The 23,009-nt window shown below is 36.9% G+C and overlaps 3 protein-coding genes and 1 long non-coding RNA gene across 10 annotated transcripts; 2 read left to right on the top strand and 2 right to left on the bottom strand.

Annotated features, from left to right (window-relative positions):
- The first annotated feature begins 799 nt into the window (after positions 1–799).
- On the top strand, positions 800–6,786 carry LOC111795725 (coatomer subunit alpha-1). The gene is made up of 4 exons (XM_023678288.2): positions 800–1,040; positions 1,391–1,617; positions 2,461–2,955; positions 3,399–6,786. Exons 2-4 carry the CDS (start codon positions 1,410–1,412, stop codon positions 6,356–6,358), a joined length of 3,663 nt encoding a protein of 1,220 aa, XP_023534056.2. The 5' UTR covers positions 800–1,040; positions 1,391–1,409; the 3' UTR covers positions 6,359–6,786.
- A 784-nt stretch (positions 6,787–7,570) lies between these two features.
- On the bottom strand, positions 7,571–9,829 carry LOC111795726 (cysteine protease RD19A). Its single transcript, XM_023678290.2, has 4 exons — positions 9,265–9,829; positions 8,814–8,933; positions 8,091–8,337; positions 7,571–8,006 (listed from the first exon to the last, which is right to left on the bottom strand). The coding sequence occupies exons 1-4, from the start codon at positions 9,826–9,828 to the stop codon at positions 7,729–7,731; spliced, it is 1,209 nt and encodes a 402-aa protein (XP_023534058.2). The 5' UTR covers position 9,829; the 3' UTR covers positions 7,571–7,728.
- A 750-nt stretch (positions 9,830–10,579) lies between these two features.
- LOC111796067 (beta-galactosidase 5-like) lies at positions 10,580–17,832 on the bottom strand. Of its 2 annotated transcripts, none has more exons than XM_087123914.1 (20): positions 17,612–17,832; positions 17,430–17,525; positions 17,244–17,356; positions 17,091–17,157; positions 16,677–16,769; positions 16,196–16,339; positions 16,017–16,105; positions 15,453–15,558; positions 15,212–15,299; positions 15,010–15,128; positions 14,754–14,918; positions 14,089–14,267; positions 13,897–14,006; positions 13,692–13,801; positions 13,324–13,434; positions 13,135–13,248; positions 12,802–13,004; positions 12,374–12,707; positions 12,145–12,247; positions 10,580–11,194 (listed from the first exon to the last, which is right to left on the bottom strand). In XM_087123914.1, exons 1-20 carry the CDS (start codon positions 17,768–17,770, stop codon positions 11,064–11,066), a joined length of 2,634 nt encoding a protein of 877 aa, XP_086980040.1. In that variant the 5' UTR covers positions 17,771–17,832; the 3' UTR covers positions 10,580–11,063. The 2 variants fall into 2 exon arrangements, with proteins under 2 accessions (XP_086980040.1, XP_086980041.1); XM_087123915.1 differs by lacking the exon at positions 10,580–11,194 and adding an exon at positions 11,456–11,594 and having other exon boundaries at positions 12,134–12,247.
- Positions 12,204–14,989, top strand: LOC111796069 (uncharacterized). 6 transcript variants are annotated; one of them, XR_015421104.1, is made up of 5 exons: positions 12,204–12,342; positions 12,411–12,502; positions 12,568–14,297; positions 14,468–14,563; positions 14,852–14,989. It is a non-coding gene; the product is annotated as an uncharacterized LOC111796069 (long non-coding RNA). The 6 variants fall into 6 exon arrangements; XR_015421103.1 differs by having other exon boundaries at positions 14,789–14,907; XR_015421105.1 differs by lacking the exon at positions 14,468–14,563 and having other exon boundaries at positions 14,852–14,988.
- Positions 17,833–23,009: the final 5,177 nt, after the last annotated feature.

Below are 23,009 nucleotides of genomic sequence, written 5' to 3'. Positions count from 1 at the left end.
AATTATAGAGAAACTCAAAAAAAAAAAAAAAATCATTTAAAAAAATAATGGACTAAATAAATTTATAAATTTTTTTAATAATTAAGGGACTGATTAAATAAAAAAAACTTAGACATTGTTTTGAAGTTTAAATACCTATTTATGAGAAAAATTAAAAATTTAGGAATCTATTAGCCATGCTAAAGTAAATAAAGCTCAGTATAATTGACATATAACTCTTGAAATTTGAATTGCCATTTGGACCTTTAGAAAATCTTCTTTCTCATTTTGGTCTTACTAGAATCTGTAGCCATTATAGAAAGAAACCAAAATAAGACCCCATAAAAACGGTAGCCATATGTACCAAACTTTACAACCCAAACCCGAGCACGAAAACCCTATCCAGGGTATTTGAAGCATGAAGTGAAAACCGAGTCTCGACTAGTACTTTCCGACAGTTTTGCAAGAAATATTCAAATTTGATGAAATTGACATGATAAAAAAAAAAAAGAAAAAAAAGAAAAACCAAAAGAAGGTTTCGTTCTCGAGACATTTTCAAGTCATTCTCCATAAGCGTACCATTGCCGACTTTTTTCATTTCTCGAACGAATGCCCTAAGACGTTCAGAAAATCTTTTTTTTTTTTGGTTTTCGACCCACTAAATATTGTATTAAAATTTATACTACTAAAAAAATATATATATATATATTTTTTATTGTTAGAAACTTGTAAAATATATAAATATTTTGGTTATAGTTTCTACATATAAAATTGCTTTAAATTCTCATTTAATTGTAATTTAAAATAATTAAATTTCACATCTCTCTTCCTTCTTTCTTGCAATATTAGGACGCTGAACACTCGAGGGCCAGATCCAGGAGAACACTGCGACCCCTCCCTTCCTTCTCTATTTTTTTTTTCTTTTCCCTCCAATCTCTCCATTTCTCAATTGATTCGCGCGTTTCTTTACAATTTCAATCGCTGCGTTTGCTTATGCTGGAGCTGATTGTGGATGCAATTCTGTGCTTTTGTTGATTTCTTGCATTCTGATCGGATCTGAGGTACAATTGCCATGAATTCTTGCGAGTGTGGTCGTTTTTTTGTTGCTAGTTTGTGTAGATCTGATGAAAAATTGCACGGTTAGGTTTAGATATTCGTACTGTTTGGTTGCACGGAAATGGGCGTGAAGTCTACCTGAAAAGTTAATGTACGGATTTCGCATTGTGGTTTATTCGATTTAAATTTCTGGTAATGTAATGAGGAACCGTGTGGTTTGATGGGTGTTTTGTTTTCTTAAGTGGTTATTTCGTTTGGTGAGTGGAATTTTATGATCTGGGAGGAGTTCGGCACTTGGGTGTGGGAGGTTAAGGATAATCTATTTTGAGCTTTGATGCAACGTGTTTTGGTGCAGAATTCTTTAGGTGAAGAAAATGCTGACGAAGTTTGAAACGAAGAGTAATAGAGTTAAAGGGTTGAGTTTCCACAGCAAGAGGCCATGGATCCTTGCAAGTCTTCACAGCGGAGTGATCCAGTTATGGGATTACCGTATGGGCACGCTTATTGATAGATTTGATGAGCATGAGGGGCCTGTTCGTGGTGTTCACTTTCACAAGTCTCAGCCTCTATTTGTCTCCGGAGGTTTCGAATTCCTCTTCTTTGCTTTAAAATAGTAATTGCTGAGTGTTATTACTTTACCAATTATTCATATTTTTCACTCATAGTTTCTGGAATCATCCCAAACAGATGTGGAGGTTCACCTTGTCGTTTTGGGGGTGAAGTCGTTTTTTTTTTATGTTTGTATAGTTAGCTTTTGTTGTCTCTTCCTTTTGAGCTGTTTATTAGTATGCCCTTTTGTATCCTATCATGTTCCTCAATGAAGTTTTTATTTCTCATGAAAAAGACTGATGTAGATGTACTCTGAACATGCACATATTAGAATTCTGATTTAGATATATGTTGTATACCTTTGTTATTAGTTTTTACTCTGAACATGCACATATTAGAATTCTGATGTAGATATATGTTGTATACCTTTGTTATTAGTTTTTGGGACTATTCCAAGTTAATTGAAATCGAACCTTGAATTTAATCTCTATCTAGTTGCTGAAATATTTTGTCCCTTCTCTGCTGTTCTTTGCAGGTACTTCTTCTCAATTGTTGCAATGAATGAATATGAGAAAATTGAGTACTTTACTTATTTGCATTTGCTTCATGCATGGACAGTGATGTAAAGCTCTTATATTGAGAATAAGAATCATGGTTCATTAATTACCGTAGAAGGTTGTTGTTTTCTGTGTGAATGGAGAAATAGAAATCTTAATATCATGCCTACCTTATTTTATTAAAAGGATGTCCTTAATAGTTTGCACCTGTGAATTTCACGTTGAACTAGTGGGGTACTGATGTGAATCAAGCTATTGCAAGCACATTTTATAAATGACATTAGATATGTAAAAATACTGATGGTTTATCTTTTTCCAGGGGATGATTATAAGATTAAAGTGTGGAACTATAAGACTCATAGATGTCTATTTACTCTTCTTGGACACCTTGATTATATACGCACTGTGCAATTTCACCATGAGTATCCATGGATTGTAAGTGCGAGTGATGATCAGACTATTCGTATATGGAACTGGCAGTCACGTACTTGTATCTCTGTGTTGACGGGCCACAACCACTATGTTATGTGTGCTTCATTTCATCCTAAGGAAGATCTTGTTGTGTCAGCTTCCCTAGATCAGACTGTTCGTGTTTGGGACATTGGTGCCTTGAGGAAGAAGACTGTCTCCCCAGCAGATGATGTCTTGCGGTTGAGTCAAATGAATGCTGATCTATTTGGCGGTGTAGATGCTGTTGTTAAATATGTCTTGGAAGGTCATGATCGAGGTGTTAATTGGGCGGCATTCCATCCTACCCTGCCGTTGATTGTGTCTGGGGCTGATGATCGACAAGTGAAATTGTGGCGAATGAACGGTACTTAATCGAGAACTTGTGCTTTCTCCATGGAGTTTAATTTTTAGCTTGTATTGATGAGTCTATCTAGTTGTCCTTAATATTGATTTATTATTGACAATAGTCGTTTGTAGACAGTAGGAGAGTAATCCTATCATCTCTCTATCCTCTAAGTGTTTAAGTTGAACAAGAGATAGGCTACAACCTGCTTGAAATTTATTTGCTAGGGTCATAGGGAGCTGCTCGGAAGGTTTGCAAATTATTAGTTGTGAGTACTTTATTGAATCTTTTAAAAAAATTCATATTTATGGTATAGGATTTGTGGGGATCATTATCTTACTTTTGGTTTATCTCCCCCAGTATTAAGAACAAAAATAGAAGGAGACGGGAATAAAGCCTTATCAATGCACATCAAGCATAGAACAGTATGACTTTTAATACTAACTTGATCATTTTCCTTTCAGACACAAAAGCATGGGAAGTGGACACACTAAGGGGGCACATGAACAATGTTTCAAGTGTGATGTTCCATGCCAAACAAGATATAATTGTTTCCAATTCCGAGGACAAAAGCATTCGCATTTGGGATGCAACAAAGCGAACTGGACTTCAGACATTTCGTCGAGAGCATGATAGATTTTGGATTCTCACTGCACATCCTGAGATGAATCTATTAGCAGCTGGGCATGACAGTGGCATGATTGTCTTTAAGCTGGAGAGAGAAAGACCTGCATTTGCTACTAGTGGCGATTCTCTATTTTATGTGAAAGACCGCTTTTTGCGCCTCTATGAGTTCTCCACTCAAAAGGATTCACAGGTCATCCCAGTTCGAAGGCCTGGTTCCACTAGCTTGAATCAGAGCCCAAGGACCCTTTCATTTAGCCCTACAGAAAACACAGTTCTTATTTGCTCAGATTTGGATGGGGGATGTTATGAATTTTACACCATAACTAAGGATAGCTTTGGTAGAAGCGATAGCTTCCAAGATGCAAAGAGAGGACTTGGAGGATCAGCAGTGTTCGTGGCTCGAAATAGGTTTGCTGTGCTCGATAAAAGTCACAATCAAGTCATGTTAAAAAATCTAAAGAATGAGGTTGTTAAGAAGGTCCCTATTCCCATTACTGCAGATGCGATATTTTACGCTGGAACAGGTAATTTATTGTGTCGAGCAGAGGATAGAGTTGTTATATATGATCTTCAGCAGAGACTTATTCTTGGTGATCTTCAAACCCCTTTTGTTAAGTACGTTGTTTGGTCCAATGACATGGAGAGTGTTGCATTGCTTAGCAAACATGCAATTATTATTGCTAACAAGAAACTTGTTCACCAGTGCACTCTTCATGAGACGATTCGTGTGAAGAGTGGAGCTTGGGATGATAGTGGTGTTTTTATTTACACAACCCTAAACCACATTAAGTATTGCCTCCCCAATGGTGATAGTGGTATAATCAAAACCCTCGATGTTCCAATATATATTACAAAGGTTTCTGGCAATGCTCTTTTTTGCTTAGATAGGGATGGAACGGTTAAGTCGTTTACTATTGATGCTACAGAATACATGTTCAAGCTCTCTCTCTTGAAAAAGAGATTTGACCATGTCATGAGCATGATAAGGAACTCACAGCTCTGTGGGCAGGCAATGATTGCGTATTTGCAACAGAAAGGGTTTCCTGAGGTTGCACTTCACTTTGTGAAGGACGAGAGGACCAGGTTCAATTTGGCTCTTGAGAGTGGAAATATTCAAATAGCAGTTGCCTCTGCCACAGCAATTGATGAGAAAGATCATTGGTATAGGTTGGGTGTCGAAGCTCTTCGTCAAGGCAATGCCGGCATTGTGGAATACGCCTACCAGAAGACCAAAAATTTTGAAAGGTTATCATTCCTGTATCTCATAACTGGTAACACAGCCAAACTGTCCAAGATGTTAAAAATTGCTGAAGTTAAGAATGACGTCATGGGTCAATTTCACAATGCTCTATATCTTGGTGATGTTCGTGAGCGTATCAAGATTTTGGAGAATGTTGGCCACTTACCTCTTGCATATATTACAGCGTCAACCCATGGTTTACATGATGTAGCTGAAAGGCTGGCTGCTGAATTGGGGAATGACATTCCATCTTCACCAGAAGGCAAAACCGGATCCCTCCTCTTGCCTCCTACCCCAGTCATGTGCGGTGGTGATTGGCCACTTCTGAGAGTTATGAAGGGAATATTTGAAGGTGGGCTGGATAATGTGGGTGGGGGTCGTGCTGACGACGATGATGATGAGGTTGCCGAGGGTGATTGGGGTGAGGAGCTGGATGTCGTTGATGTCGTCGATGGCTTACAGAATGGGGATGTTACAGCAATTTTGGAGGATGGGGAAGGTGCAGAGGAAAATGAGGAAGAAGGGGGATGGGACCTTGAAGATTTGGAGCTCCCACCTGAAGCTGACACTCCCAAAGTGTCGGTCAGTTCTCGGAGTTCAGTTTTTGTGGCCCCAACTCCTGGCCTGCCTGCCTACCAGGTTTGGATACAGAGGTCATCTCTTGCTGCAGAACACGTTGCAGCTGGTAATTTTGATACTGCAATGCGGTTGCTTAACAGGCAACTTGGAATTAAAAACTTTGCTCCCTTAAGATCCATATTTCTGGATCTTCATGCTGGAAGTCAGACCTATCTTCGTGCTGTTTCATCTGCCCCCATAGTGTCCATGGCGATAGAACGAGGATTCAGCGAATCTAGTAATACAAATGCAAAAGGATCCCCTGTACTTATTTTCAGTTTCACTCAGTTGGAGGAGAAGCTTAAAGCTGGTTATAAGGCCACAACATCAGGAAAGTTTGCTGAGGCTCTTCGTCTTTTTCTCGGTATTCTTCATACCATCCCTCTTATTGTTGTTGAGTCCAGGAGGGAAGTCGATGAGGTGAAGGAGTTAATTATTATCGTTAAAGAGTACGTCTTGGGTTTGCAAATGGAACTGAAGAGGAGAGAACTCAAGGACAATCCAGTACGTCAAATGGAGCTTGCAGCCTATTTTACTCACTGCAACCTTCAGATGCCACATTTGAGGCTTGCTCTATTAAATGCTATGACTGTCTGTTACAAGGCCAAGAACCTTGCCAGTGCTGCCAACTTCGCTCGTAGACTTCTCGAGACCAATCCCTCAATTGAGAATCAAGCTAAGACAGCCAGACAAGTGCTGCAGGCTGCAGAGAGGAATATGACAGATGCATCCCAACTGAATTATGACTTCCGAAACCCCTTTGTGACCTGTGGAGCAACTTACGTGCCAATTTATCGGGGTCAGAAGGACGTTTCTTGCCCATACTGTAGTTCCAGGTTTGTGCCAAGTCAGGAAGGGCAACTTTGTACTGTTTGTGATATTGCTGTTGTTGGTGCAGATGCATCTGGTTTACTTTGTTCTCCCACCCAAAATCGATGATCGCACTCGGGGGAATTATATCTTTTCGCAATAACCTCACTTATCTTTCCAACAACAGGTGCTTTGTTGTTGAGAGTATTCATGAGTGTACTTGTGGAAGGTAATAATAGAAGGTGACGGAGTAAACAGCTAGCCTACCTTGAAAAAATTTCGGTTCTGCTACTTAAATTTCTTGTCGTTTCTTTTTTGTTTAGTTGATTGTGATATCACTGTAATAAAGTTTTCAGAATTTTGAAATAGGCTATTCATGTTAGGTATGATGAGATGAAATACAGGAGGGCTTTATATGAATTGATTGTTACAGGGAGGACATGACATCTTACATGTTAAATGTTTGCAGGACCCTCCCGCCGAATTCTCGTTGTCTGTTATGCAGCGAGAGGCTTTTGCTTGGTAAAATATAATCATTTTTGTGATCTTTTTTCGTATTTGTTCTCTTGCATCCTTCTTTTTCCAGAACTATAGCTTTTGACCATGATTTTGAAAAGATATGTGCTTATGAGGATTGTGGCAAGTATTGTTCATGCCAAGGCATGTTTGTCAGACATGAGATTCTAGGTATGCTCAACTCTTAGCGAGGGATCTAGGCTGAGGCAGCTTCATATAGAACTTAACCATACTATCAAATAGTTTGAACTCCTCGCCCACAACTGGCCAAAAAGGGAACTTTCCCTCTGAGGTAGGAAAATCATGATCGGGATAGGAGACTCAAAGCTAAGGAACTTGGGTGTGAGTCTTTTGTCGAAATGGAATGACCTTATCTTTTTATTTTTTTCTTTTTCGTTATTGGGTTGAGGGCGGGGTTTAGAGTTTGAACGTATGGTGTGCAAGAAATGGTATTGGTATTTTAGGAGTCTTAGTTCTAACTTGAGCATGACCTTTTGCGAATTGATGACGCAAGTCCCTAAGAATGCCTATTGAAACAAAACACCTTATTTGCCCAACTATATGATTCATTACTTACCCCATAAGCAAGATCTTGGCAATGGTGATCTTTCCTTTGCGGATGATCTGATTTTCTTTCCATACTTAATTTAGGTTGCGGGCTGTTGTAGATAGCCAATTGCTTCAATATTCCCCAAGATTTGTACTCAAAAGATTCGCTATGAGAGAGTTCACAAGCTCAACAAGCAATCTTTACCAGAAGAAAAAGAGAGCAAAGAGCTTGTTTTTGCTTGCAAACAATCCAAACTTAACCATAACAGCTTGAGCTAAATATAAATATGCATGTGTATAAGCTACTTTTTCCAGTTTCTAAACCAACAGAAATCTGAGAGTTCAAATTCTACGCTTAAAATGGCAGTTAATAACTTAACTTCTGTGATAATATTGCCATATATACAGGAATTGTAGGGTGATGTGATAATATACTAGTTTGAGGCGATATGAACTGCAGCTACTGTCGACACCATGGAATCGACACCACAGATATTGCGACCCCTGCAGAGTTTGTAGTATCCATTCTCTCCCCATTTGGCTCCCCACGAGTTCTTAATGATCCAGTAAGGTTTTTCTTTCATTCGGATGGGAGCATAGGCAGCAGATCCATAACCAACCAATAGAACACCATGATCTAAGTGCTTTGAGCAAATGTAAGGGCAAGAAACGCCTCCAATATATGTCTGCATGAATACAGCATTGATACCAACTGCATTCAAGAGAAATCGAGCAGTGAGCAACTATAAAGAAAAGAATAGGATCTAAGATATAGCATGGTTGAGACTGTAATTACTTGCAAGAGGGCCATTTTTCACGAGATTGGCAGCAATTTGTTCTTCATCAAGGGAGATCACACTGAAGTTGGCTACTGATGCTGCAATTTTGGTCTTGTCAAATTTGCAGGCTCCACGATCTGTACCAGTGTATGGGTAGTCTTTCTCTTTCATTAGTCCACCGGCTTTCAATGTGTACTCGAATGCACTATTCATTAGCCCCCCCCTGCAGCCAGCATCACAGGAACCTTTTTCTTCTGGATCACACTGGCAAACACCATAGAAGTGCATTAAATTGCATGAACATAAAAAGAAACACCTTCCTTAATGAAGCTCCAGAGTAGATAAGTGAACCAAATCATTCATCCCTTGAAGTACTTCAAGCAACCTGTAAGGCTAAATCATGCCCTTGAATCCTTTTGAAGACTGCCGAATTTGCTAGTACATATGATTTATGAGCACAGCCAATACTAAACAGACGCAAATATTTACCAATTGTCTCCAAAGTATGCAATAGAGATGCTAAATCTAATAGAGAGCAACCAACCATCAACATAAACGGGAAACATAGATCATCAAGCGCAAGAACAGGTATTTTGCTTCCTAAAACAATGGAATCATGTGCAGAAAGGTAGATTTGACACCCAATTCAGTATCATAAACGATCATAATCAAAACGTAAATTCTGAAAAACTCACTTCATAAATTGCAACTCAAAGATGAATGGAAATTCAAATCCAAACCTCGTGATCACAGTCAACAAGCTGTTGTTCGCTGAGGCTAACAAGTTCGCCGGAAGAAAGGAAGTTAGCGCCCTCAAGAGCACCGGTTGCACTGAAACTCCAGCATGATCCACACGAACCCTTGTAAGAAAACAGAAACAAAATCAATCACAGCAATCAAAACCTCGGTTCAATAAATATTACTCAACTTGGTTAACAGAATTAATTGGAAGTCATCGTCAACACAAGGAATGTGAATAACAGATACAGAGTACGAGTTGAAACTAAAAGAACTATTTATTATACAGAACAAAAAATATAAAAGATACGGAAGAGAATCTGAAAGCATTAAATTCCATACTAAAATAAGACGAAGATGACTCTTCGCCCCAGATTAAAAAAAAAAAAATTATAGGAAAAATAAAGATAAACGTAAGACTAAATTAAAAAAGAAGAAAGAAAAGAACCAAACCTGATTCTTGACTTCCGTGACAGCTCCATGATCTCTCCAATCGAAATCAGTCGGAAGGCCATCAGTAGGAAGAATAGGGGCTTTGTTAGCATCCACAGGGAGTCCAAGACGGCGACCTCTAAGCCCTAGAAACAACCTTCGGAATTCCGATGGTGTCAAATCAGAGAACTGAGTGACGCCATGAGTAGCAGATGGATCAAGAGCCTGGTGGCGCTGAGCTCGCCTCAGGTTGGCTTTGAAGACCCTAAACCGACGATCATGCTCCTCCATAGAGGCGTACGACTTCCCAAACTTCTGCTTGAAGACTGAAAAGTGGTGCTCAGCTCCGAGTAGCAGATCGTCGCCGTTACTTCCTCCTCCGTTGACTCCTCCATCGTCGACAACCTGACGGATTATGGAATCTCCATAACTATCGCCGGAGAAATGATCCCCGCCGATAGCCGATACGGCGAGGAGAGAGAGAGCGACGAAGAGAGAGAAACACTTAACCATTCTCCCGCTGAAAATTGAAGTTGAAAAAAATGGAGAAGAAGAAGAAGAAACCAAAACTACGAATATGACCATCTGAACATGCCATTTTATGCTGCTGCTTCACGGGGCGAGTTATATTATTGTGTAACTGATTCCATTATAATCCCGCTTTAGGGTTTCCAATCTAACCGTTCTTTTTTTATATAGGCGGGTCCCACTGATTAATAAACGGTGTGGATTAAGGAATTTGTTTCTGATGTTGTACCCGATAACTGCCTCCCCTTATGTGTGTTTTGCTTGAGAACGTTAACCAATGAAGAGGTGACACGTATAGAATTCTGATTCGGTTCCTAAAAGCTAATATTCACGTTTTTTTATTAGGTAACTTGATTTTGATCGCCGTGGTCCAGCTTATCTAGGGCTTGGTCTCTCTCGGGTTCTGTTTTGGGCTTTTTAATTGGATCAAGGCCCAATAATAATAAATTCCTTATTGGGCCTTTTCTTTTAGCCAGGCCCAATGTTCATTAGTTTTGGGTTGGGCTTTTTTAATGGGTTGGATCGAGTTTCAATAATTCAACCCAAATAATGAATAAACTTTAGGTAAAACACTTTTGTAATTATCAAATTAAATAAAATTACAATTTTTTTTTTTTTTTTTTTTTTTTTTTTTTTTTTTTTATAAATTAACGAAATTTCAATTTAACCGTTTTATTTATTTGAACTCAGTCTAAATCCAAAATAAATTGATAATTAAATTGGGCCCATTAAATTTTTCGAGTCGCATAATCTTTTAAAGTATCTCTAATTTTGAAAATAAAAAACGGTTGATAGAGTGTAAAGTAGTTCTGTTGACGAGTTTTCTAACCACTATCGGAAGAGAAACAGAAGAAAGCTGGGTGTGGTTTCGGAACCAATCATCGTCTCTTGCTCTATCGGAAGGCTGAAGCCGGGATTCGTGGTCGTAAAGTAAGGCTTGGTCTGTATATTCTTTCTGCATCTGGATGTTAGGGAGGCATTTTTTAAGTAGATTTGGGAGGGCAATGCGTTCTGAGTTACATTTAGGGTTGCGCGGTTCTTGTTTCCCCTTCGTAGTCGCGATTCCTCATATTCCCTTTGACTGAAGAGATTTTGAGTGGAATAGGGAGCACGGTGTTAGAGATTTTGAGTGATCGGTCGGAAAAGGGAACAGGGAACGAAACAGGATGCGTAAACCCCTTCCTAGCATTTGCGTTTTAAAAAATCTTGAAGGGAAGCTCGGAAGGGAAAGCCGAGAGAGGACAAATATATCTGCTGGTGGTGGGTTTCAGCTGTTACAAATGGTATCAGAGCTAGACACCAAGTAGTGTCCCAGCCAAAAGGGGTGGACACCAGGCAGTGTGTAGAGAGGATGCTGGAGCCCGAAGGGGGTAGATTGTGAAATCCCATATCGGTTGGAGAGCGAATCGAATGTTGTTTACAAGAGTGTGAAAACCTCCTAATAGATGGATGGATGTTTTCTTAAATTACAGAGATCAAAATTAACAAAGCCAAAGGGGCAATACCAAAATAGCATTTAAACCTTTAAAACTCAAAGACTCATACAAATTTCATACTATACTAATCGTCTCTGTTTGTTTGACAATATCCATTGATTTCTGTAATACATTTGGATTTTGTTATGAACTGAAGTTGCAGGAAATGAGGATTCGAATGTCTACTTCTACGACTACGAGTTCTATGATTCGACACGAGCTAAACATACTTGTGCGAACTAGCTACAGATTCTCTCTAAGGTAAAACCATTAGTTGGCAGTTTGTTGTCGATTGACCGGCACGTATGTGCCTCTGCAGGGCCACTGGTTTCCGGTCACCGGGGTTGCCTGCAACCATGGGGAGAATCTGTTGGCTTCCTTGGATGTTTATGGGAGGGTAATTGTATGAGATCAAAGATGAGCTAGAATTTAGAATGATATATATATGTGGGAATAGATTTCTGAATACCTCTGTTTGCTTCCTCTTATCAACTTCAGATCATCATTCAGTATGAAAATCGATTGACAAAGAGAAAACAAGAGTTTCTTATATATACTTCCATCCATTTTCTACCAGTAGTTGATGATATGAAAGTTCATGATGAGTTCAACTATGAGACAAACTCAGGCAAAGTTTTTATTCATATTTACCAAGTGATATAGGTTATCATTAACAAGCAGAAGAAAATGAAAACTCCTAACAAAATCTAAACCAGCCTACTGTATCTTCCAAGGACAAAAAAGCTTGAAATATGTTGATATGATATGCTTTCCTAGAAACTAAAGTAAAATAAAGATTAAGTATTTGCATCCAATTCTACTCTACCTTGTTTGATATGTACTCAAGAGCCATAAATCTATCTAATTTACGTGTTCTATGTGGTTACCCGACGTTGACAGACAACTTCAGCAGATAGTTTTTTGCTTAGATTTGGACATGGATCGCCTCCGAAAATGCTTGTTGGTACGGTTGCCAGGCATCTCTGTCGACCAACACATAGCTGGAAAAGACGGTATAAATTAGGAACTTAGTATTGTATTTTGAAGTGTTGATCTTGTCGATTACAGATCAATCATCAAGACAATATTTGAAAAGGTTGGTTATATATTGGTGTAAATTCAGATACCTTTTGCAACACAGATCGTGAATTTGGAAAATGACAGGTTCCTTGCTGAAGATTTCCACAAGCTCCACTTGGAGTTCCAAAGCTGACAAATTTGATAGCTGAAATGAACTGCCTAGCTGCACAATGCAGGTTGATCCTAACCACATTCTGCTCATTCAATCGTCCATGGTTCTGATGAGTGTTTTTGATGACAGGGCGATACTCGGATGCCTCGGTACAAATGCTTGTAATTGATCTCTTTACAAGAGTGATCCCTGAAGGATTCCCGCCCATCTCCTCAAAAACCACAATTAAATTTCTTGATGGCATCAACCAAGATCGAGGAACGTGGTACCTAAATGATTAACGTATCAAATAAAATGCAGAATTTAGTGTTCGTCCTATGTCCAATGTTTAGCATCTGTAAATGGTAGATGTAAAGAACTTGCCATTGTTGAGTCGGGTGACCACACCCAGATTGGCATTTGTTTGGGCGGTATGTACCCGAGTAGCTGCAATCAGTGCAGTTTCCATTGGCATGGACAGTCCAGTATCTTCCAATATTCTTCCCGTTTATCCATACTTGACCCTTCTGCATACTACTCATATCTAAAGCCAAAGGTTCGTCTCCTTCGGGCGCATTGAAATAAGCCTGGAAGTTGAAGCAAAATAGTGTCAACAATGGTTCTCGAATCTGAACGATGATGAGAGTTATAGACTCTGTAGAAGAATGAAGAATTCTAGTTCTTCAGAACCATTGCAGTCAAGCTTCAACCATGTACCTTATACCAAGTAAGCGGCTGTGTGTTTTCTTGTACCGATGAATCCCATACCCAATCAACTGCTGGAATAGAGCTTAGAGAACCCAAGTTCATGGCTTCTCCTTCCAGACCAACCTGTCAAACAGGAAAAACATAAGGAAACTAGTGGAGTGCATAGAAACACTGAGAAATGTGGTTGCATTTGCAGACCTTATATGACCATGTCTGTCTAGATAAGTCCATCGTTCCCTTGTCCAGCCCATGTATAGCAACTGGTCCAAGCACTCCCATTTCTCTCATCTCAAAATGAGGACCGTTGTTCTTCATCCACCAACAAGGAAAAGAACATCAAACAAAGATAAACAAGAGTTGTGGCAAACTTCATTTAGATTAAGATTTTTCATTTTCGTGAGATTAGAGCCCTAAGTATAACATTCTTAGCAACCATGAGAAGAGAGTTGCATAAAGAAGATGGACTGTTTGTTTCAAGTCTGATTTCAGAATTCTGATCAGGTAATTTACTTGTAGGAATTGATTAGTGAACCATAGTTCATATGATCAGGGACTAGAAAACTAACTGGCAATCCAGCAGCCATGCTTAACAGAGAAACTCTGTTTACTCCAGCTTGCAACTGAATTCTTCCCGTGAACTTAAATTTACTGCTGTCATGGTTCCCGAAGCTCGATCCTGCGTTGAGGAAAGGTATTGCCTAATCAGAATCAGCTCGGCAGAAAGGCATACACAAAAGCATAGAAGTTGAGGTAAGAGATTCGATGATTCACCAGTTAGCTTTCCATTAATGAATACATGCATGCCATGACCAGTTGATCCCGCAACGAGAGTGGGAAGCCTCCCTCCACGCAGGAAGGATTCGTTTGAATCTACCTTGACACTGGAAAAATCCAGGTAATAAATATGTTTTCATTATGTAATCGTTCTCTATGTTATATATATAATCTAAGCACCATTTTTACCTGGTTGTATACCAAAGATAGTCGGTGGTGTCTCTAGTGATGTTTAGTTGCTCCAAAAGACCACCATATGACATCAATGGACCATCTTCAATCGAAGATATGTCTTCATTAAAAGTCTCCCACGAAAACGGTTCAACATTCGTCGGTGAAAATGACATCCGGTTTATTTGAACTTCAACCTGGAGCATGAAGAATTAGGATTTGCCTTGGTATGTACAATTAGATTGCATTACTGATTTGGAAGATAATCTGAGTGATATAAACCAAGGCATCAACATGCAATATAAACTTCAAGAAAGATATGAAAAAAATGAAGATTATGCTTCTTAAGCCATGAGTTTGTTCCTTTACATTTCTCATGTTTAGATTTACATGCTAGGATGATTCAAGTAGTCTTGACCAAGCTATCTTGTGGAGTGATTCGAATCATGAGTTCAAAAACAAATTTTCTTTACTCTTGATCTTGATCATCGAGGTAATCTGTTCCTAAACTTTCCTTAGTTGATTCCTTATCATTTTTTGAGTTTTTGGATAATTTAGATCTAATTTTCTTATTCTTCGACAAGATTATTAGATCAAATCCCAAAGGTTTCATAATACCAAGTGTATAAAACATGTTGGCTTCCCTTGAGGAGGCTGTTAAACTATGACTTCGTTTTACTTACTTGGGCAGTATTATATATGACACTCTTGCAACCAGGAAGAATACTAATCGACCAGGGTGGAAGAATGTAATTTCTGCCATTGAATGTCACCCTTGCAGATGAAGTCCAATGATAGTTCGATAGAAAAGCGGCGCAATCTCCTGAGCTAGAAGTGAATACCTTTGCCTGAAACATGTCAAGATTCAGTCAATCGCATTACATAGATGAACTTGTTCATCTAGACCAACAATCTAAGCATAGAGAAAGACAGCAAAACCTTTTGATAAGTTCCCAAGGTTATGTTAGAAGGTTCACCAGTAAGCAAAGCCTTTTCACATAACTTAACGGCGTCATGGAGTCGTTTTAAGTGCCCGAACTTCGGTTGCCTGATCAAACCTATAATACAATCAAGGTGAATAACATCTCTACATTTTAGGAGGATGGAAAATTTCAGAAGATAACGTCTGTATGTTGCTCACCATATTCATCGATGGGAGCATCATAGTCATAGCTGGTAGTAATGAAAGGACCCCCAGCAGTTCTTCCAAAGTTAGTTCCACCATGAAACTGGAAGGATTGTAGAACACATGAGAATTTTTTAATATGTAACGAATCAGAGTGACGACACGTGAGAACTCTATTGTAGTCCTAGACTATTGGTAGACAGAGACATATAGACAAGATAACTGAGCCATTCAGCAAAGAGACTTTAAGGCTAACCATATAATAATTGACGAAGGAGCCTCCTTTTTGGATGAACCTTGCAACTGCAAATGCCAAGTCTTCAACTGGGCGTTGATGAATTGGGCCACCAAACGTTGTAAACCTATATACAAAAGTAATGCAAAAACAAATAAACAAATAAATTTGGAGGCTGTTATGACAATTTTGATACTTTCTAAACTAGCAAATAGTATGTTCTTATGAAAGTTGAAAAAAATGATCAGAAACCAATTGAAAATTTGTGTGTTTGTGTTTGTAGTTGTCTTTAGTGTTCTTTCTTGGTTTGTTCTTACACATAATTGCTCATATATAATGTAGAGCATATGTAGCCATTAAATTTGAAGTACGGTTAAGTCTATTGTAAAAAGTACCGTTAAAATTTAATAAATTTTTTTAGATATATGTAAATTGATTCATTGATGAAGGACTACTTTTTTTTTTAAGACTAAATTGTTACGTAATAAACGATTTTGTTTACGATGAAATTTAACGACCAAATGGTTATAAACCAGAGCTCAAAGATTGTTATTTTTACGAAAATTTAAGGGTGGAGTAACTTACCAAGCAGTCCATGCCTCAGTCCAAAAAGTGGGCTTGTAAGGCTTGTTTGGTGAGAAATAGTCACAATAGAATCCGTTGCATGTGTTTATCTTGACAAAATATTAAGAAACAATATGAACATCCCAAGCATTAGAAGAAATGAAATCAATATGGAAATATTTACAGAATGAAATTCTAACCATTGGATCAGGAGCATCATCTTCCTTGCACATCACCCAAGGCACCCCTGTATCTGTTTCAACTGCCATTTTTGCAGCCCAATTCATGTAAGCTGAGCCAGCAGCTCCAAACTCCTTGCCTTCTGTTTCATACTCATTCTCTATCTGCAAAAAAGGTTCTTTCAAGCCCACAAAAATAACTAACCAAACCCCGTTTGAATCTTTAGAACTCGATGATACCGTCGTACAACCTATAGAACCTATTTTGTTCAAGTTTAGTAGGAATTTCGTGTAACAACTCAAGCCTACCGTTAATAGATATTGTTTATTTTAGCCCGTTACGTAAGACTGTCTAAAATGCATCTATTAGGGAGAAGTTTCACACCCTTATAAGGAATGTTTTAACTCTCTTATATGTAATGTTTTCATCTCTGACCAATGTGAGATCTCACAATTCGTGTTCGAATTTTTGAGATATAGAAAATGAACGAAAAAATTTTACCTGAGCAAGAATGATGGGACCTCCTTGTGACTGGAAAAGCTTTTCGTCCTTCATCATTTGGACTATTTTTTGGGTGAATTTTGCCATTGCTAACTGCAGCATTCAGTAATAAATAAGCCCAATTTAATTTCAAATTTTTTTCTCAATTTTTTTTGTAATTTGTTTCTAAATACTTTAAGATGCTAATTTTAAAAAAGAGATTTTATTAGAATTTTAAAAAATTATTGTTCCAAGGACTAATAATAATAATAAAATGTTGAATTTTCGTTTAATATACCAAAATTAATTCATTAAAAAAAATTATCTTCACTTTTTATCGATTCAACAATTATTTTCAAAGGGTAATTCCTTTTTATAGAATTCAGTGCTCCAAACCCATAGGAAATAATAAATAATTTGAATGTTCACTCAAACCTTGAATGGTTCATTGTCTGTTCTAAAGCTAATTCCAGGCACGAACTTCAACCAAACAGGAAATCCCCTGAAAAACAAATCGATTTCACAGAAAAAGAAAAAAAAAACGTAAAAACAAATATTCATGAATGAATTTATAAGTTTATCCATTACCCGAAGTTCCATTCTCCACAAATGTAAGGCCCAATCCGAAGATGAACATAGAGCCCTGCCTTCTGCACCAATCTGACGAACTTAACCAAATCGTTCCTCCCCTGAAAATCATACTGAAAAACAGCCGAAAATCAAGCCGCCATTAAAGCCAGAAACACGAAGAAGATTCAAAATCCAGAGAATTACCGTTCCAGGAGAAGGTTCATGGAGGTTCCAGAACACGTAAGTATCAACAACATCCAATCCTCCATCCTTGGCCTTCTCAATCAAGCCTCTCCACATCTGCATTTTTCAAAAATCAAATCCAAAAGTGAAACAGAATCGGAAGAAATCGTAAGAGAAATTAGGGAAAATCGAAAGAAACAAACGTCAGGCAGGCTTCTCGGGTAATGAATGGAGCCGGAAAACAGAATCCGCCGCTCGCCATTGATGAGCAGAGCCTTGCCGTCGTACGTCACATTGTTGCAGTTCGATAACTGAATGTACAGACACCAAACGAAGAAGACGACGACGACGACGCACTTCATTGTGTTTGACGAATGGAGGTTAGAGAGAGAAAGAAAGAGAGATAAAGAGCGAGGAAGTTAGAGTGGAGTGGAAAGAGCAATTATGCTGGAGTTCGTTGCTGTTTATAAATAATTATTTTAACCAATTTTAATAAATTATAAATATATATATATATATATATATATTATATATTATATATATAATTCTGATTATAAGTTAATATATTTTTAGTTAATCGAGATCTTTTAGTTAATATATTTTTTATTATTGTTGGCTATATTTTTATGAATATTGGTAAATTAGTTCGAAAATATTTGGAATAATAATTGAAATCTAAATTTGTTTGGATTATGTTAAAAAAAAATTAAATTAAATATTTTAAATTGAATATATTTGATTTATTGATATGAAAAATAATAATAATAATAAATATAGAGAATTTATGGGGTGAGAAGAAGTCATGTGATTGGCTCGTTATTTTCTCTCTCATAGTTAATTTATTTTTACATATATATTTAATTATTTTGAGATGTAATTTAGATTTTGTTTTATTTTACTTAATGCAATTTCAAATATTTAAAATTAGTTATGTGCTTTTTGTAAGGCTTAATAATATATGGGTCACTCGGTTTTACGTGGCTAATTGCTGTAAGGTCACTCGTGCCCAAACGATATGAGTTTGCATGCGAAGTTACTCGTTGTGTGTATATGATGTGATTCTATTAGGGGCGTGTCCTAATGACGGTAAAGTTACTCCACAGACATGAGATGATTCTATTAGGGTCATGTCCTAATAATATGAGTTTTTATGTGAGGTTACCCTTGTATGTATGCAATATGAGATCCTGGGCGGTGTCCCAAGCAATAAAAATTATATAAGATGGTGTCACTCCCTTACTATTGAGGTTACTGGTCGGCTTAGAAAAGCTAGATAATGTGAATCCAAATATTCAAATATAAGTTCATTCTTGCTACTATTTATGTTTTGGGCGATTCCTAACTTTGTATGGTTTATGGCAATGGCACAACAGAGTTCGAGACGTTCAAGGCTACAATCAACTAGAGACACATGAAAAGGGTTTGAGACGACGGGTCGTTACTGTTATTATCAAAGAAATTCGTTTTCAATAGATTTTCCGTGCACTAGAATGTGCTACAATTGTAAAGCACTTCTATATATACACACTAGGATGTTTGCTTCTTAGCTTTTCATGTTACATTCTTGGAGCTTGCTTTGTCAAGTTTAAGGACGTAGTTGGGTCGTTCTTTGTCTATAAACCTATCGGTTGAGCCATATAGACCACCTTTTCTAGCTTTCTATTTAAGAAAGCTTTACCCATAGAGACATTCATGGGTCAGGATGTAGATGGAGAATACTATGTTTAGCTAATAGGGAGAAATCTCTCTCCACTTCCTTCCTCATTTCTTATTTATACGAGGATTTTTCATCTGGTTCCGTAGTTTAAATGAACATCTCTAATTATTATGTTACAAATTTGATGAGATTAAAATTTTATGGTAAAAATTGATGTAACTAAAAAATTACAAATTTTAATTTATTAAAATGCTAAGCTTGTCAATTTCGAAGTCCTACTAATTGGGCCCAAGCCCAAAATTGAATCTAGAAGGCCCATAATGCCTCGTAAATAAAAATTATAATTAGAAAACCGTCATGTGCTTATTAATGAATTAATATTTTTTTAAATTTATAATCTATTTTTGAAAAATGCATTGAAAATTAAACAAAATACTTTTAATTATGAAGTTAAATATCATTATATATTTAAATAAAAGGTTTAGTTTTTTTATCCATTTCGATTTTAAAATAATTTATTTTTATTCTTATCATTATTATTATTTAATTATATCCTAGGTTTAGGGTTATGGATGAGATTTGGAGCCTACCCAAGAGTCGTGTCAAGCGAGCAACCGATCAATCCCGAGTGAGATATATGTACACGTTGAGCTAAGTTTCAGCACTCCTCTCCCTTACAAATGGGAACTATAAGGCCAAGGTCGAGAGCTTGACTTGGTATCACACCCTTTTCAAAAGAACCGTATATGACACTCTTCTTTCACACCCTTTGGATAAGCGTTTTCTTTTCATTTATTATTAATTTAAATTAGTCGTGGAAATTGATTAATTTGGATAATTGACATAAATTAAAAATGAATAAATAAATATGGATTTTAAAAATCTTCATCACGCGCTTAAAAATTATTAATTTAAAATTTAAATTTCCCACGTGGCAGTTTAACTTGTTCAGTTCGCCGTGCAGATGAAGCAAGAAAAAAAAAAACAACCCAAAGAAGGTGGGGCCCACGGTCGTGATAGTGGGGCCCATAGTTGACGTCATTTAAAAAGCAGCTTTTTTATTATTATTATTATTATTTATTTTTTATTTTTTTAGATTGGGAGTGGGTTTTTGATGCCCCCATGATATCTAATCCATAGGCTCGTGGACCCCACGGCCCACTATATAATCAAATTATTCCTTTATTTATAAATCCAAAAAATAAAAAATAAATTGCAATATATACCCAGTCCTTAATCACGACCGTCCACGTGGCGCAATAACTATATTTCTATTTATTTTATTAATTTATTATTGTTTTTAATCTTTTTTAGGAACTTAAATTTCAATTATGAAAAATGAATAAATTGGGTCAGGTAATGATTTAATAACATAGGTTACTGTGACAGACGACCAAGGGCTTTCCACGTGGCGAGAAATTATTTGCTGTTGAGTTTTGTGAAAGAGACCCGCGGCACAGTTGTTTGAAAAAAATGCTTGGTAAAGGTAAAATTGGGAACAGTTCATCCTGGTCGGATTTAATTACTTTTTTACTATTAAAAAAATACTGTTCTGAATTACCTTTGTACTGAACTGAATAATTAATTTTTAACTTAAATAAATGCTGAAATTAATACCTCCAATTATTTTTTCGGATTTATAATTAATTAAAACTTCGATTCTTCACAATCTAAAGTCATATGACCAAATATTATTTTTTAAGATTGAGTTATATTTATTAATAATAACCTTAAATTTTTTTTAAAAAATAGCCTAAAAAAATATAGTTACGTTAATTTTGAATCTCAATAAATACTACCTCCATTCGATTGATGCTTTTTCGGAAGCCCAGAGTAAACCCATGAGGGTCTAACTTGATCAATAGAATTCTTAGAGGCGAGCCTCCCGCCTCAAAAGCATAGTAAAAATGACTAAAACTTGAAAAGAAAAAAGGAGTCGAGCCTCAATTGAGAAGAGTTTATGGAATGGAATACTATCTTCATTGAATTGAAACTTTTTAGTAAACCTAGAACAAACCCATTACTGTGTGAAAATGTTGCCTTTTACAACTACAAGGCTGACATACTTAACTAACCAAAGCGGACAATATCTCTTACTAGTGGGCTTTGGCTAAGTTCGAGTTCGTATTTTTTTTTAGATAAATTTTTAAATTACAATTATCTTTAATTCTCTTAAAATATATATATATATATTATTTATTGATTAAAAAAAAAAGGAGTGAGAGGGAATGATAAAAGGAAAGGAGGGATCATCAAAGTACACAAATCAACCCAAAGTGTCCGATCAGAACGATTCGCTGTTTCATGTCAGTAATAAAATAAAAAAGCGAATCTTAGTAATATTTTTTTATTATTATTCTTTTTTTTATATAATTTAATCCACAATACTCATAATTACGTACAAACTTATTTCCTCCACGCGCTTTCTTCGCGACTGACTTCCACGATCCAATCAGAACCCTCTATTTCATATCTAAGGCTTGGATTATTTTTTGTTTTTTCTTTTTTTTCGCGAATCCCTACGTTACGTTACTGTGTCTGTCAAAGGTTCTGTTCTGGTACCTGAGAACGGCAGCTGCACGGGCAGTGGCTGTGCTCTGCCCCCTTACTCTGTTCGCTGCCCCGAGCAGCTTTCTTCATATTCCCTTTTTGCCCTTCCATTTACCTCTTTATTACCACTGTCTTTGCGTGTTCATTCGCTGATAATTAGGACGTTTCTGACATTTTGCATTTACAGTTTCCTCAGTTTTCTTTTTCCCTTCAAAGTTATTTAAAATTTTCAATTTATTTTTTGTGATTTTATTTTAATTCCAACTTCAATTTATTGGAATATTTATATTTTTTGGTGGTCTAAACTTATTAATTTGTATAAAAAAAATTTTAAAAATAGATTATTATCTAATCGGGTAAATTCAATAATAGACACCTATTGGTATTCACGAAAGAGGATCCTGTGTGTTTTGGTCGTGATATTTGAATAGGAAGAATGGTCTTGTGGTTGCTTTTGATTCGGTTTGCAAGTTGATTTTTTAGGGTCGGGTCAACCCGACAAACCAAAATTAAGATTACTACTCAACCCAACTCTACCCTATTCTAAAAAAAATTAAGAATATTTAACGTTTGTAACCGACATTAGTGATGTGTTGTGACTTGTAAATGTTTGATATTTAAATTTTATAAGATTTTAGTTATTAATGTAACATGTACTGCAAATAAGTATAATTTTTTTAATAATTAAAAAAACAACTCGATAAGCTGCCTAACCCAAAAATAGAGAGCTCGATCGGAACGGTGGAAGTCAAACCCACCATCCCTCATTGCAAAAGGGCGACCCCTCCTCTCCATGAAGGGACCCCCTCCCTTGAAAGGACTATCAAAGAAAGATTTGAAAGAGGCTCTTCAAACAAAGTTGCATTCCTTTGAAGAAAAAGATTGTAAAACCCCCTTTTGCAAAAGTTGCCTTCTTTCGAGTTGATAACGAATGGCTAACTACAAACACTACGAGATTGATCGGACACGTTCTTTCCTTTTTTGAAAAGAGATAAAAGAAGAAAAAGAGACCAAGTTGAGGACAATCCGTCCAATGAGGAAACGTCATACCGACAATAATTTAGTTGAAAGTTTCACGAACCATAACGTTGGATCATCTCATTTTAAGTAGTGATTGGTACATGAGTAATCAAATTTAATTAAGTAAAGGTCCGTTAGGAACGAATTGTCTCGACTTCCCTACATTTGATCAACTCATACCTCTCAATCACATCACCCGGATCTCATTCGATAGATCCAACTCGTTTTTAGGGTATCTCGAAGAGTTCGTCTCCTACTTCCTTTGCTCCACTGGCACGTAAGAAAAAGAATTAGATCTCGAAAGAAATATGGGTCGGTGGGCTATACATGTTATTGAAGGGGTGCGTTTAAGCAACATGAAAACCGTAACAACT

Source organism: Cucurbita pepo, chromosome 5 (genome assembly GCF_057944985.1).
Source record: "Cucurbita pepo subsp. pepo isolate OVF chromosome 5, ASM5794498v1, whole genome shotgun sequence".
Taxonomy (NCBI): Eukaryota; Viridiplantae; Streptophyta; class Magnoliopsida; order Cucurbitales; family Cucurbitaceae; genus Cucurbita; species Cucurbita pepo.
This window is presented reverse-complemented; position numbering and strand designations above follow the sequence as displayed.